At 39.0% G+C, this 16,231-nt stretch overlaps 1 protein-coding gene across 1 annotated transcript; it reads right to left on the bottom strand.

The window, feature by feature from the left end:
- Positions 1-5,963: 5,963 nt before the first annotated feature.
- On the bottom strand, positions 5,964-13,500 carry lfng (LFNG O-fucosylpeptide 3-beta-N-acetylglucosaminyltransferase). Its single transcript, XM_065255391.2, has 8 exons — positions 12,995-13,500; positions 8,778-8,826; positions 8,442-8,544; positions 8,176-8,329; positions 8,000-8,085; positions 7,747-7,912; positions 7,580-7,665; positions 5,964-7,492 (listed from the first exon to the last, which is right to left on the bottom strand). Exons 1-8 carry the CDS (start codon positions 13,394-13,396, stop codon positions 7,426-7,428), a joined length of 1,113 nt encoding a protein of 370 aa, XP_065111463.2. The 5' UTR covers positions 13,397-13,500; the 3' UTR covers positions 5,964-7,425.
- Positions 13,501-16,231: the final 2,731 nt, after the last annotated feature.

The raw sequence follows: 16,231 nt of genomic DNA, 5'->3' as shown, positions 1-16,231 counted from the left end.
AAATTTTACTTGTACATTTACAAAGTACAAGCTATATATTTGTATCAGTATGTGTGTTTCTTGGGTTGGAACCCATGACTTTTGTACTGCTAACACAATGCTCTACCGAGCAGATTTTTAAGCCTTAGTCAGAGGCAAAACATTTTTAAGAGGATTCAATAGGATAGATTTTGCTTCGATTGAGAAGCCTGTTAAAGGGTTCAGTTGTTGTTTTACTCGTCACTTGTAAGCTTAACCATTTGTCTGTTAATAATATTCACTATGTCATATCACCTTTTTGCATAATAGTTAGCAATCTGATAGCTGAATTGCTCAACAGAAGATAGATGGTGTTTGTAATGGAAGATCTCTGCAAAGATTCACCAATAGTCTGGTAACTGTCAACATACACATGTTAGACAGTCATGGTGCGTCCTTTAAACCCTGGGAAAAATCTGTAACTCATTTGCTGCTTATTTGCATCCTTTTTAAATATATTGGCCAACCGATCACTTTCCTTTATTCATCAACCAGCCTCAGGAAAGCCAGATTTCACAGTCAGGGAGAGAAATAGATTTTCCATCAAAAGTATAAAACAGTACAAGTTAATCAAGTATGCAAAGCCACAACATAAAATGCAATACCACATATTTACAAAATAGGTACTGTTAATAAGTCATTAAGTACTGCGTTATTCATTTGTTAGCCATACTGTATTATGTGTTTGGACTACTGTTACTAACATTGTTTTATACTGTACTTATTGAGTTATGTAACTGTGCTATTTCCTTTTAGCCATGCCATAATACATCCTTGATTATTTATACAGTATATGTTGTCAAGGTACTGTATGTCAAAGACAGCACCAGAGATGTGAATTTATGAAGACATATTTCAAGATTACTTAAAAAAGCAAGATTGTACCTTCCAAAATGATCAAAAGCTTCTTATGCAATAGTTTCTTCAATAAGATAAGCAGAGGTTTATCTGTGGCATCATGTAGCACATTTACTTTAAAGAGTATGACAGAAACAAATCCAGGAAATGACAGTGTCCAAAAGTGAAATCACACATAGCTTTTATCTGTTAAACAGTTCGTCTTATTTTTTGTCAGTTGTTGCCCTTACAGTTTTTCTACAAACCTCAATTTTACTTAAGATCCCTAAACCACCCTGACTAAAATGTCTCGCTGTAGCTCTTAGAGCTTTCCAGCTACATCCACCATCTTGGATCAGTCCTACAACTTGTTAAAGTTTTGACTTGAAAGTTTTATTTCTATAACCAAAGGGGATTTTCAGTTTTCTTGTCGAAATCAAATATAAAAAAAACCTCAGGTTTAGGGAACATTCAGTGTCATTGGTACCCAGCTGATAATATAGTTATGTATATTATATTGCATTTAAGAGATCCTTCTATTGCACCCTTAATATTTACAAGGTTCAAACACACTAACTTTTTCATATGGGTCTTTTAGACACTTGTTGACCTTTACATATTTTTATGCCAGTTTAACCATATAGGGAACCAAACAAATGTGAAAGCCTCAAGCCATAGACCACATGGTGGTTTACCGAACACACAAATGGTTGCACAAGAAAAGCGACGGTTGCGAGCTTCTTTGAAAGAAGGTGCCTACGTTTCTGTTATGAGTCAAAGGGCCCGGGGGCCTTGTAACTTCACTTACTAGAACCTTTTGAACTTTCGAAATAGATCATTGCCATAAACTGCCTGTATTTTATTCAAATGACATTCATATCAAACCATACTTACATTTTCTCTCTCACATTAAAGTCATCATGAAAGCTGATGTGAGATATTGATCAGATGCTCTCAATTCCTGTTGATTCGGCAGCAATGCAGAAATGTTACTTCCACTTTCACAACTTTATTTGCTAAATCTAACTTCTGTGTCCAGAATATACATTATTTCCAAGAAAGTACGTCTGCTCACTGAACGCAGTAGTAGCAATAGTAGATCTTTCCAAAAGTCACATTTTGAAAGAATTTGTTTTTTTTGTGACTGATCTGAAAGGATAATTCATTGCTTTTAAATTTATTGTGAGTTCATATGAAGGTGCATGCTGCAGACGATTAATCTGACAGCAGTAACTAGCACCCTGTCTCCTGAACGGATCCCATTGACCGCCAAGGAACAAGCATTCCCAGTATCATGGCACATTTCCAGGCCCCCCAGTTGCTGGCCGGAGCTGCAACCTCTATGAATGTGCTGAATGGAGCTGAGAGACTGTCTCCTAATCCAGCTATCATCAGCCAAAGTGGCTTTACATCACAGAACAAAAATCTCTGTTTTGGGGATTTTTATGGAGGGTTATCAAACTGAAATGTAACTGCCTGCTGAGTGATGTCTCCTGGGTGTCCCAAGAGTCAAACAGTAATACATTCAGCGGTTCATTTGTCAGTACCTTGGATTTGGACCTTATGTGCTCTCACCTGAACCAGAAACTATACACTCTTAACCCAAATTAACTTGGGGAAACCCATTGCACTAAATCATTTTTGTTTTTACACAGGGTATAACTAAACAGGTTAAGTTGTATTAACAAAGAACCTTTAGTGGGTGCAGACAAATCAAGTTGCCATTAGTAGTCTTTACCAAAGAGTTAATTTAATTTGTAATATCAATTGCTCTGTCCAACATCTCCGCTTAGTTAATTAAGTTCAAATAGTTTCTATTTTGAATTCCTTTATATTACTTTTTGTGTTATAAATGGTATTATAACACAAAATTCATGAGTGACTGAGTGAGTAAATCACTAAATAAACTTGATTCTCCACAAAACACTTACAAAAACTGCTTTTTTGACACACATTGTCAGTACTGCGGAGAGAAATACAAATGTGTTGAACATGGTACTGTAAGTAAACACTGATCACCTGAATGGTGACTTCACAAAATTATCATTTACAACAAAACAACATTAATAATATAAGAGCTTAAACCTTTATGACATTTTATTAACAAATATGTAAGTATTTAAAGTTCTTATTAGTTCTTATTCTGTGATAAAGCATAAATAATTGAAATATTCAGGCTAAAAGAGTTATAGGTGTTCCTTACAACATGTACTAATAATTTTAAGTTTAGTTTACTTAAATGTTTTAGTTTAATTAATTTTGAATGCTTAAAGTTTAATGAACTAAAAATTTTAAGCATAGGTCCAAAACACAAAATATTGGGGTGGTTTCCCAGACATGGATAAGCTTAAACCAGGACTAGGCCTTAGTTTAATTAGAAAATATTACTTTTTTTAACAAATGTGCCTTACTAAAAACATTACTGGGGTGCATTTTGAGGCAAAACAAAGAGCATCAATGTATTTTAAGATATGTCAGTGCAAGTTGTTTTCAGGTTTGGACAGCTCTTACATTTATTTTAGTCTAGTTTAATCCCTGTGCAGGAAACCACCCCATTTAGTAATGTTTACTTCATTATTTAAGTAAAGACCATATCTTTGTTAACAGTGTACTATAAAGAAGAGTTTGTACACTGTAAAAAAAATCCTTGTTGCGCTTAAATTTGAATGTAAAGTTTAAACAATTTGACTTAAAGGTGCAATGTGGGGCTTTAAGAAGGATCTCTTGACAGAAATGCAATATTATATTCATAACTATATTATCAGTGATGTATAAAGACCTTACATAATAAACTGTATTGTTTTTATTACCTTAGAATGAAACGTTTTTATCTAAATACTAGGGATGCACCGATAGGATTTCTTTGGGACGATACCGATACCGATGTAAACAGACAACTTCTGGCCGATACCGATATTAAACACTTGTATATAATACTATACAGTTGGTCTATTAGCTAGTTTATTTCTGCATCAAATAATTTTTACTGAACATGGATTTGATCTAATTAACATTCAACTGACCAACATAATAAGAGAGGCACAAATTAAGCTAAAACAAATATAATAAGACAGCATGACAACCTTCAAAGGTGGTTTTTGCTATTCAGCATTTATTTTATTAACAACATTAACTTGTTTTTTTTTACATATAATGAATTTCTTTATGCAGTTAATTAGTAAACAATTGGTATCGGCCTTTCTCGTGCTATTGCCGATATGCCGATGGTTTCAAATTCATCAAAAATCGGCCGATAAATATCGGCGGCCGATACATCGGTGCATCACTACTAAATACACGTGGGTGCACTTACATGGAAGTCGCTTTCTACAGTAGCCCTAAACGGACAAACTGCCCTACAGAACGACCTGTTTGTCCTGTGGCAGCTATTGTAGCTGCTCATTGCGTTTCGAAAGAGAGGTTGGTTGCAATCTCAGCTAAAAAATACACATTACTTTAAAGTTACTTTACAGTGTTTACTACAGTTTGTCTATACTGTAAGAATGCGCGAGTATAACCAAAACAAAAGTGGTGATCTACAGGACTGGTTTTGTGCTGCTCAAGGTACTTTTAGAGTAAATAACTGTTGTAGAGTTTACAACTTAAGAATTTATTAATGCTTCTCCAAAACAGTTTACAAAATGTGGCATTTTAAAGTCCAGGTTCACTTGTAGTAATAAACCTATCTCATCGTTCATCCAAGCAAAACAGCTCGATGCTTGATTTCAGGCTAATTGAGGAAGTCTTTTCAGAATTTGGGAGACGATGTGTGCCTCATATACTTTTACCCTAAAGAATGTAGAAATCTCATCTCTGCCCCGATACTCATGGGAAAACAGGCAGTCATGGCTCAAGAACATAAACTCTCACACCATTAAAACAGACACAGATGTGACTTAATAAAAACATAATTATGTTTGTAATAAGATCTTTTTGATTCTGACTGGAATGTTAAAGAATGGTGGTTTTAAAGTGTAATAAATAGTAACATCGAGATGTGGAATTGACATTTGTGGTTGACTTGTCAAAATAAGCTAATTATGAATATTTGAAAGATGTTTAAATCTCCGTTGTTGACAGGCTATCAGTGCCTGAGGGATTTGGGTGAATTATTGGATAAAACACTTGCATTTTTTGAAGCAATTTATCATTTGCACACTTTGCTAGCCTACTTTATATTTTTTGTAATACTTTAATGGTGTACATGTGAATATTTGTTTATACAGCTATCAGGAATTTACACAGAATGATTTTATAATATAAGTATTAGTGTATTAATGGTACCTAAATTTATAAATGCTGTTTATTACTTTAATATGCCTAGTGCATTACCTAATGTAAATGATTTAAACCTATTGTAAAATGCCTGTGCAGCCTGTGTCCATTTCATTTATTCACTGTATATATTTTTAAGACTATAAATGCCATAACTATTTAGGGTGTTGAAAGGGCCGGTAGTGAGGCAATGCTGTTTCCCATGGCCATTGTTGTAGAATAATAAATTACTTGCGAGTCGGACAAAACTTTTAAGTGCGTTTCATTAATTCAACAGGCGACATGTAACGGGTCAGTGCCAGCGTTTGTAACCACGAGGGGCTGAGTTTGTTTGCTTTGCATGCTTCACAACAGTTTTGAGCGAGTACGAGACATTGGCCTCTGAACCTACATGGTCTGGAAATGATTTTACTTGAAATTATTAATGGAAGTTGTCTATGTTGTGCTATTGTAAGTGTGTCATTTTCTCTGTTTGTTTGAGTTGTTTGTAGACCCCAATGAAATCCAATTTTGGGATTTGTGGCTTTTTGTCTCCATCTATTAGCTTTGTAGCCATTTGTATGCTAATGTATCTTACTCTTAAAAACTAACGAATGTAAATGTTTGTAAGATATATGCATTTAAAATCCAAACAAATGAATGACTTATCATGCACTGTAGATATTTGATAATATATCCCTCCCCCAAAACCCTCTGCAGTGACTAGCAAGATATCATTGTTCATGGGTGTGTAACTAAATCCCTTTGATGTGTCCCACCCAAATTTCAGAAGAAATGCAAGAAATCTCATTAAGCCTGAATAGTGTTTCAGCAGAAAAAAAGACAATGCAGTATAGTTTCTTTGCGGATATGCTGTTTTATTCAAAAGCCTTTACCAAGGCATGCCATGGTAACAATATCAGGACTGTGATCCCTGAGCAGAACCATTTGAACCATTGAAAAATCCAGATACTGGAATATAACTTACAGCCAATAGCAAAATTCAAAGCATTACAAAACTAGAACAAATATCAGAGCTATGTCTGATCCAAATATCTGAACATTTTTGTACAAATTCAATTGTTTTAAAATGCCACAGTACATAAATACTGCTTTAAACTAACATATACAAGCTCACCCAATATGGGTTATTCCCACAGAGAATAAAAAAATCTGTTAGGATCACTGCAGTTGCTCATGTAAAGCTCTCAATCAACATGTTTTGTATAGCAGGCATAGTGATGTCCGACTGCCAGCCAAACTTTTGAAAGAATGAGAAGAACTGTGGCTCTAAGCCAGACCTCACTGGGATCTGAGAACTTGGTCCATCCTATAATCACGTCTTAAACTTTAGCTGCCATCTGTTTTAACAATGTACATAGCTGAGGGTAAATGCCAATGAGCCATTGCTCAGAGAGACACTTTGCATGAGCAACAAACAGTTTTTAAAACCAAGCTGTGCAATTTTCACATCCGTATTTCTGAACAAAGCTAAATCATGCCAAAAATCTGCCAAGATTGCTTAAATGCATTGGCATTAAATAATATAAACATCTAAAGATTTGGGGCATTTTTACACAGCTTTAAGTTCTTATCATCAAACATTTTCCAGAGAATTTAGGGATAAAAGTGCTTAATCCTCATATGTCACAGATTAAGATAACCTGAGGACATATTTGGAAAATTGCCTTTTGCCAGCACAACATCATAAAAAACGAATAACACTGACGTTAAAAAAATTAAACTAATAATAAAATGGACCTTCATGTCATTAATTTTGTCCGGAGTCCTTTAGAATATTTAAGCACCTGTTTAACTTTCATTATGAATAATTCAAAACAAAGACTAGCAAAATCAAATCATTAAATCAAACCTGAGGGAAGGATCATCCTGGATGATATTTGGAGATAAGAAAATATAAAATACAAGCTAATTTGCTAATGAGAATTTTCAACTAAGCGTATAAAGCTGGCAAAGGCTGGAGTATTCTAACAACATACATTCTATGAGAATTGCAAATGGGATACAAGCAATGGTAATGACATAAAGCACAGTTGATTGCCTGCAAAGCTTGGCGCTGAAAACCTCCTTCAGCCGGGCCCTCTGTTTCGTCCGGTTTGGACAGGAAGTTCAGGCACCATGCGAGAAGATAATGTTTAACGGCGGGCCGCACAGCAGCCCAGTATAACCACGAAAAGCCGCACGCCACTGCAGAGTAAACGCAGCGGTCGCACGGCCTAATACCACACTGGTCCCTCATGCCTTTCAGATACCGAGGCAATTAGGGACGAGGATACAAGAGAGGTGCCGGTCACCTTAATAGGCAACCTGAGGAGGACACCACGGAGTGTCTGGATACAGCAGACAGTGAACTGACTTAAATCTGTGGAGGAAAGTGGAAAGATATGTAAGATTTGGGTAAAAATGACATCCAAACAAGATTGACACTTGTATTGAAGTATGTTTTTACCTGGATGGATCCTCCTCGACAGAGAAAGCCCCCTTCATGTTTATGATGTTCCTCTTGTTTTCAAACATTCCATAACTTAATGTAATCTAAATGACAAGAAACACTATGTTAACAAACATTCATTGTATTTATGCTTTTATTGAAAGCCACCTTTCGTTAAATCGCACCTGTTTGTGTACTTCTGATTTGGACACCTGTTGCAGGTTCTCCAGGTGGGAGTGGAACAAGCTGCTTCGGGTCAGCGGGACACCTAGAACCGACTCGATGATGTACCCAATGGTGCAATCATCAGGGAGACGGATCTTCTCAGCAGTGTTCATGAAATGGCCACCACTGTAAGAACGTGAGGATTTGAGTCAAAACCAAGTCTAGTAACATTTAAGAGGTTGCGTAGTAAGATATCTGAGAAGTTTTATTCACCTAGCCCACGGGCTCATCTTCAAAGCCAGACCACGGCTGACACAGAAGCCAGCACCTCCGGTAGCGAACCAGAAATTAACAGGTCTCTGGAAAAGAGAAACGAAAATCGTTAGAGGGGTTCAAGTCTTGACATTGCCAAAAATATTACAGAAATTAAGATTATTTGGAAAACCTACCATCTTGTTGTCACCGAGTCTTTCTGTTGCCTCAATAGGTCTATCCAGACTGGGTTTGCCAATGTACATGTCTTGAGTATGAGGGTAGTTGGAAAGCAACTTCACAAGCGTCTTCACATTTACATAGTTATCATCATCCACATGACAAAACCACCTAAACCAGAGGAGAGACAAACAATATCATTAGAACAACAAGGTAGGGTTCAGTTGGACAGCAAAAGAGTTTTCAAGTAACAGTGGCACAATAATAATCCTGCATTGCATACTTTTTGCCAGACTCGATGAACTTGTCGTACTCAACTGCCATCTTGCAGGACAGAGCTTGTCGACTGTGAGCAGAAGAACAGTTGGTGTTGATGGCGTGACTTCCTGTGTGTGAGATAACGGATACTTTGTGAGTGCTCATGTTAAACTGCCACTTGAGTAAAACCCATTATCTAAAAGCCTACATGCTACTTCCCCCCCCAACACCCCTGTACCCCTTTAGCAAAGCACAAGATTTTATAACAAGGATTAAATGTCTGCTTCTAGTGAGTCCAAAATATGCAGCTAGATTTGCTTCTTTCTGCCCATGTGACTTCCCATCATGAAGCTGCACTTACCGATTTTCTTCTTCAGTTCCTCGTCTTCGCCGTCTGTGAAGATGTAAGTCTGCGAACACAAAGACAAAGCCCGGTTAGCTATCTCTTCCAGTCAAGTCACAAAATGAATCACCCGAGCAAAGACGAAAGAGGAATTGGTGAGTTCCAAACTGAAATCATGTGTCTTTGAGTGCTATTTATCCCAACCGGCCTGATTCGAAACAATTGTCTGGGTTTTTCGCCATGGAAAACTTAGCAAGTTAAACAAGCCAAACCCTACCCCCAAAAATAAAGGCCCCTTGTTCTAGTTGTCAGGCTCTCCATGGAAACTGCTCCGCACCCCAAAGCATCCCAGACCCAGAACAAAGCGGGGAGCAGACTGCCCTACTTACCCCCACCAACCCCCGTTCCAATGGCCCCCCAAAACACCTCCCTTGTCTCTCCATTCCTCATCCATCCACTTGTTAAAAATGCCCCAAGATGCATTGTAAAGATCATTCAGAAGAATAAAGAGAGAGCATCAGGTCGCATTCTCCCTAAACTTTCCAGACATACTCCAACTGATGAATATACATTCACCTTGGGCTGACGTCTGACCCCTCAGGGTTTTGTTAACATCAGAATAGATGGGTGGTTTAGGACGGAGGGTGAGATTTAGAAACTCATTGTGGAAGATAAGACCGAGCAGGTGCAAGGCGGCAGCCCTGGCTCAAAGGAGCTATTGAGCGAAAGCCGCCACACGCTTTAAACAGACTTATCAAAAGGTAGGCAGTGCACTGTTGTTAACCTGTTTGCTTTTTACCTCAGGTGAGACAGCACCTGCCGCCCGCCGCCTTATCACGGCCACGTGTCTGAACAAGTTGACCTGCCCACGCACCGCTGTCCTTGAAACACACGCCTTTTCTAGAAAACATTACGCTTTTATTATATGATAAGGCTATGTTTATTGTTTTTTATCTCAACGGCAGATTTAGCTATTTTTGTGTTTTCAAATGCCAGCACGCGAGCGGACGTGCCTATTTTTTCCACAGTTACATTTTTTTGAACGATCATTGATTCCAGATAACGTTTGATGGTTTACAAAACATACTCTGAGCAGATGTTTAGCACGGCACACTGAGGCCAAGGCCCAAGGCCGCTGTTTGTTTAAGGGAGGGCTGACGGTTGGGCTGGTAAAGGATCAGAGGCTGGCGATGTTTGCGCAGAGTTACACTGAAAAGACGGACTAATCACACAGGCAGCTGCCAAACACTAGCTGGGCACTGACAGAGGAGAAAAACCTCAGGGCTGATTAGTGTATTACAACTTATGTGTGTGTGGCTATTCACCCCTACCCCAACTATCCCTTTGCAACAAGACAATGAGGAGCGTTTTCAGGCTGGGTAAAGCCGGCACTGGAAAAATCCCAAAGATGTTTGCTTGAATTTGCATACAGCTGCAGTGGTTAACTAAAGGGAGGCCTCTCGCGGCTCACGCTTTGTTTTCTGGTTACCCATTTATTAAAAGATGAAAAGATATCGTGAGCCAAAATGACCTGGTGAGTCACGCTCATTTAGATTCACTTTTATGCATTTTCTTAAATAATCAAAAGTCTTTTTGTTTGTTCTGTGCACTGATAAAATACGGATGAGGGTTTTTATTTGATTTCGTGTGGTGCTCTGATGAGCGCGCAAAGTTTGTTTGGGCTGCACACCCCACCGAAGGAAGGACTGGCATGGGGCAGGGTAAGCCTGGAGCCTGGCTGTCTGTCTCCATCTGCCCAGGAAGGAAGGAGAAAGATGTCACTCCCTCTATTAAACACCACTCAGCCCAGTTAGCTCTATACCTGTGCCAATATAACTACTAGACTCATGCTACAACAGATCCGGACTGCTTTACTATAATTGTAGCCTGTACACTCAAAGCATTGCCCTAAACTGGAGATTTTTTTACCCAGTTAAAATCCCAGTTTGCCCAGTTTCAGACTGAATTAATGATGTTGTTTATTGTACATCATCTACTACATTGTGAAAGTAAAGCAGTTGATCTTAAAGGCATTTGGGATCTGTCCGTGTAACAGGACACCGGATAGCACAGGCTGTTCTCTCATTGTTGTGAATTTCTCTCACTGGGGAAGCCGCATTGTTCCAGGGGGGAAATTTAGAGAAACGCCGGAAACCAGAAGCTGCAGCGTGAACAATACAGAGGGGAGCAGATACGACTAAAGAGATTCATTCAATTCAAGAGACTTGACTCATCTAGTTAACATTAATAATCCAACATAGATAAAAAACAGCATTCTGTTTGGGAAAGTACTGATAATTCCAGTGTGTTGAAAAGGGTTGCAGAGTTTCTAGCTGACCTTGACCAACTCTAAACAAAGAAAAAAGTTTCTCAGTAAGAAGAGTTGCCATATGTGTCAACAGCAAGCACAGATTGGATCTGCTCTCGGTGTTTACATGTACACAGACCTAAACAGTGAGCTATTAATCACCTGTCAAAGCAGCACCTGAAGCAGGTGAGAGGTTTGGAAAGATGAGTTCACCACGTAAGTTTATTTCGACCCCTATGAGCATGCTCGCAATGCTAGTCACGCATCTTCTGAGTCAACATATGTGACAGTCCCCATGCTGCGGGTCTAACAATACCGGCCTCCCCACTGAACACTTGTCTGGTGCCAGCCATTGTGGCAAGTGGCCAAGCGGCACACCGGAGTCCTTGGGATAATCCCCATCCGTTAAGATGACAATAACTGTGAATTTCATGTACTCAGGTGTTGCATGGGTGAAGGTTGAAATAATTTGATAGGTCAGTGTGCCATACACATATGCTGAGAATGCGAGGATGTGTATATATCTGGCATTGGAGCTGTCTTTTGTTCTTTAAGCCCCAGCCACCTGGCACCCATTCACCGAGAACTCCCCCTTGTGTTCTGGGCTGTGTTGGTCTTTTATGTCTCGGCTGCCTCCTACCAGCTGCTGCTATTAATCCCTGCTGTTAACTCTTTCTACTGTGGGTTAACTTCTATCATCTCCTGTACTGCACAAACTTACAAGTTATAATGTTCAAATCTACCCTAAAATCTGTGCGGTCAAAATTTTAAATTACACATACTTAAATATTCGTGAAATGCTTACACAAGTAATGTTTTACATAAACATGTCTGTTTCAGCAACATGAAACCCCTACTTGTCAAGGGCCTGAGGGGAATTGATCGTGACAAAGCCCTGAGGCAAATAATACTTTTGTAAAATGTATGAGCGACTACTCTATGTGGTGGATAAAATTTCTTTGACTGCCCTGCGCTCGAGGTGCCCAGAGCGCTTTTTGTGAGGGCTACAAAAGAGGCCCGTTTCTCAGAGCAGTATTTTCAACCCGTGAGCCACTCTGCGTGTTGCTCAAAAGCTTTCCCTGCCTATAGATGCCATTCCTTTGTGCCTCCAGCATCTCCATAACCAAGACTCCCTTTTCCCACCGCTTGGGTATCTTGACCCAGCCTCCGCTCAAGATCCCGGCTTCCCATGAAGAGTGGGAGACAAGGGGCTGGCGAAGGTTTTCCCCTTTCAGAAAGACGCTTTGTTAGTGCCGAGAGGGGGACAGCTCCTGCTAGTTTGATGCATCCTGAAGTCCAGGCGCTTTCACAGGGACACAACTAAACAATGAGGCTGGAGTAGAGTGGGGGGGAGAAGGGGGTCTTACAGCCACCCATCACTCTGTCAGTAATACAGCCACTTCTATACTGTTTCACATGAGTCAGTCACATGTAAAGTAAAACGATTATGTGTATGGATTTCTTTTGGATGCATTTGTAGTTAATAAACTGTTTAAATTAACCAAATTTGCGCGTTATTGTCATGTTAAATGTTTATAAACAAGATAAAAGAATCACAATTCATTGGTAAATATAGAAAAAATATTATTTTCTATATTGCTGTGTTCCTGTAGCTCACTGTTTTAGAGCATTGTGTATGTAACCCAAAGGGCACGAGTTCGATCCCACAGAATGCACATGCAAATAAAACGCAATAAAATTTGCAAGCATTGTAAGACACAAGTGGAAAAAGCGCCTGCCAAATGCATATATGTAAATGTAAACAAGCCTGGGCTCTTAAAATATAAACGGAACATTCACACCAACGCTGTTTCGTGTCCGCAAATAATAACAAAAAAAATCCCCCTCTGTTTCCGGCTGATGATAGGCTACAACCTGCTACACTGTAACAAAGTGCAACACTAAGCGTTAGCATATATTGTGGTACCTGTTGCATGTTTCTGGAGATCCATGTGTCCAGCAGCAGGTCTAGTCTGGACCGGTGAAACTTCTTTGTGGTCTTCACTGCGATGAAGATGTCATCGGGGCTGATGTCCTCCGCGGGCGTCGCATCTGTCGCTCCGGACGCGTCGACGGGTTTCTCCGCGTCTCTTCTGCTGCGCGTCAGCTTGGAGAAATAAGTGGAAAATCCTTTCTTTCCCTTCTGCTCTCCGTCATCGGCCTCTGGTTCCCCGAGACTCTGAAGCGAGCGCAAACCGATCTCACTCCCGTTCTGCATCCCGTCCGCGTGAACGCGCTGATGCTGCGATACAACCAACAGCAGCGCCAGACAGGTGACGCTCGCGCCCGCGATGCAAAGCAGCGTTTTTCTGCTGTACGTTTTCAACATGTTTTTAAACTCTGTAGTCTTGTGTGCACTGCATTAAACCTCCCTCCGATAGCCTAAACTAAAACACTTCAGTGTCATTCGTCCTAACCGTTCATCTGTAACAATGAGAGTCCCTTCATCGTAACTCGGAGGGGCTTTTATAAACTACCCAAGCGTCGGTCACGCCCAATGGGCGGGGCGTGAGCTGCTATTGTGCTGTGGGAACCGCAGAGAAAGAGAGAGAGGGGACTGTCAATGAGAGGACGCGGGACAGAAGAACAGCAGGAGAGGGACACAGTGGGGGGAGGGTGAACATATTTTAAATGAATTAATAGTCTGGATAACAGAGTCTGTATTTAATATAATCACTGTTATCTGCATCCTGCAATTATCAGTATCTGCATGCACATGAAAACGTACTGTACTATATTTACAGTTAACCCTAGTAAAATTCCTAAATGGTAAATATTAAAGTACAGTTTTACTACAGATTATCAATTAACTATAGTAAATACTACATAACACTATAGGCTATACATTAACGACCTGTAGTAATTACAGTATACTACAATTTATTACATTTATTATAGTAAATCCTAATAAATACTATTTAAAGCATGCATGTAAAACATCTATATGTCTGCTCCCTTATAAACATAGTAATTATTACAATGTAAAGTAATAAAGTTAAACTTATAGGGGCAGTTTCCCGGACAGGGTTTAGGTTAATCCAGGACTAGGCCTTATTTATATTAGGACATTTAAGTAGTTTTTATAAACAATCCTTAGAAAAAAAACAATACTGGTGTGCATCTTGGGACAAACAATGGTACTGATACATGCTAAAATATGTCAAGATGTTTTTAATTAAGGCAGCTTAGACATGCATTTTAGTCTGGGACTAGGATAAGACCTGTCAGGAAAACCGCACCTAAACTAATAAGTAGTAACAAAATAAACTTTTAGTAAAGTTTAATGTTGTATTAAGTGCAAATGCAGGCTATATTTGTGTGAAAACCCCACATTATAATGAATTTTTATGCATTTCTATCTCAATCTATCATGCATATACAGTATGCATTTGTGGGGTTATATTTTACTTCCAAAAATTAAAAGCAAAAAATACAAATATTTTTGCATAATTTAAATAAAGAATAAATGAAATTTATGAAAGCAGTGTACATTTAACATCGGTAATTTTAGCAGTGTATTATTCTGATTTATTAGAAGAAACAAGAAATGAATTTTTTTTAGAAAAAATTTTTTTTTACAAAATTATTTACCTTGTTTTTTATGAAATTCCCCCGTGTCATTGCTATCATCTGGGAATATCATCGACAACGGACATGCTGAATCACACAAAGTATAAGCCATTTCTCAATGTCTACATTCAAGTCAGTCTCATAATGATGGTGTGCTCCGATCCTTTAGTTTAAAGGGTGACCTTGTGAGGCCTTCAAACAACCGCATGCTCCCCACTGTTTACTTTTTAAATGGCGGTGAAGAGCCTGTGGAGTAAAGTGTGCGCCCATGGCCATGGCTGCCAGCTGACAGCTCGGCAACTGCTGGTGACAGACTTAAATGCTTTGGATCTTGCTTCTAGCACTCTCAACAGCTATTTAGCCAAACATAAGCAACAGTCAGACACAACAACATTTATTCCTTACTCTCAACAGCTGAGATGCTTTAGATATTTTATCAGAGAACTTTATTAAATGTTGAGCACAATTTTTTTATTATAATTACAGTCGATTACAAAACAAAAACTGCATTTGTAAATTTTTTTTACAAAATGCATGACTTGGACTAAATAATAAAGGGCTACAGCAGCCAGTAAGAGCCCATAACAGGTGGAAACTTCAATGCTTATAAAGGGGGCGTCAAAGGGGGATTCATCAAGAAGTTAGTTGATAAAAAGACGAGTAGCCTATATCTATGCCTTCCTTTGAAAAATGCTGCTTTCCTTCGTTTTGTGATAAAAGCATCTACTCAATGCCTAATATAAATGGGTTACTACTTTAAAGATGCAAAAATTAAAGTTTAGTTTTTTGTCTTATCATAATTCCCATTATTAAAGTAGTAATATTTGTATAGTTTTATTACAGTAAGTTCTCTATTAATTTAATAAAATTAGAATTTGTATAAATTTTTACATTGAGGTCCAGGAGCTGCTAACAGATAGACAGCTTCTTTTGTTCATCTTTTGATGCAGCCCACAACAAATGTGTTAAAACAAGGATAAGAAACCAGGCAGAGGGGTCATACTCCCCCTGGCCCCCATTCCTTTGTGAACCTGCATCTTTTTTACTCTGGGATGGTGGAATTCTTTGGTCGAACTCCTTGTCGGACTCCTCAGACAATCTGTGCAATAAAAAGCAGGACTAAACCACACAATGTGAAAGTTCCGCTTGTATCCCAGATTCATGCCAGGCACACCCCATTCCCCCTCCTCAACTGATGGATAACAAAAAGGGGAAAGTTTTTTTTCTTCAATCCTTTCATTTATTCCCCCCCCCAAAAAAAAATCTCCCTCCATCTGCCCTCCACACCACATCCCAGATCCTTCTCCCTCTGAAGAACTTACCGCTGAATTCCAATCAAATGAAATCTCCTATTCAGGAACAACCCAGTTCCCCACAAGAATGCTGAGTGATCCTGCATATAAACATGACATCCTTGCAATCCATTGCCAATATCTTGCAGGGTGAATGAGGGAGACTTTCAGAGGAATAATCATCGGCAGTCACTTTTATGTGGGATGCACAAAGGAGAGGTACAACATTTCTTTGCATGTGGTGGGCATCCTCTAGTGAATATCCCCTTTTCCCGCCTGCCAAAACACAAACTTTTAAGGCT

Source organism: Paramisgurnus dabryanus, chromosome 3 (assembly GCF_030506205.2).
Source record: "Paramisgurnus dabryanus chromosome 3, PD_genome_1.1, whole genome shotgun sequence".
Classification (NCBI taxonomy): domain Eukaryota; kingdom Metazoa; phylum Chordata; class Actinopteri; order Cypriniformes; family Cobitidae; genus Paramisgurnus; species Paramisgurnus dabryanus.
The sequence above is the reverse complement of the archived record's forward strand: the minus strand, read 5'-3'. Positions and strand labels throughout refer to the sequence as shown.

Bases quoted from the DNA above. Each gene is read 5' to 3' on its own strand.
- lfng (XM_065255391.2), bottom strand. From the start codon at position 13,396: ATGTTGAAAACGTACAGCAGAAAAACGCTGCTTTGCATCGCGGGCGCG. The intron at 7,666-7,746 runs GTGCGATTTAAC...CTTGTCATTTAG, and splicing joins AATCAGAAGTACACAAACAG to ATTACATTAAGTTATGGAAT. The intron at 7,493-7,579 runs GTAAAAACATAC...TTTCCTCCACAG, and splicing joins GTCGAGGAGGATCCATCCAG to ATTTAAGTCAGTTCACTGTC.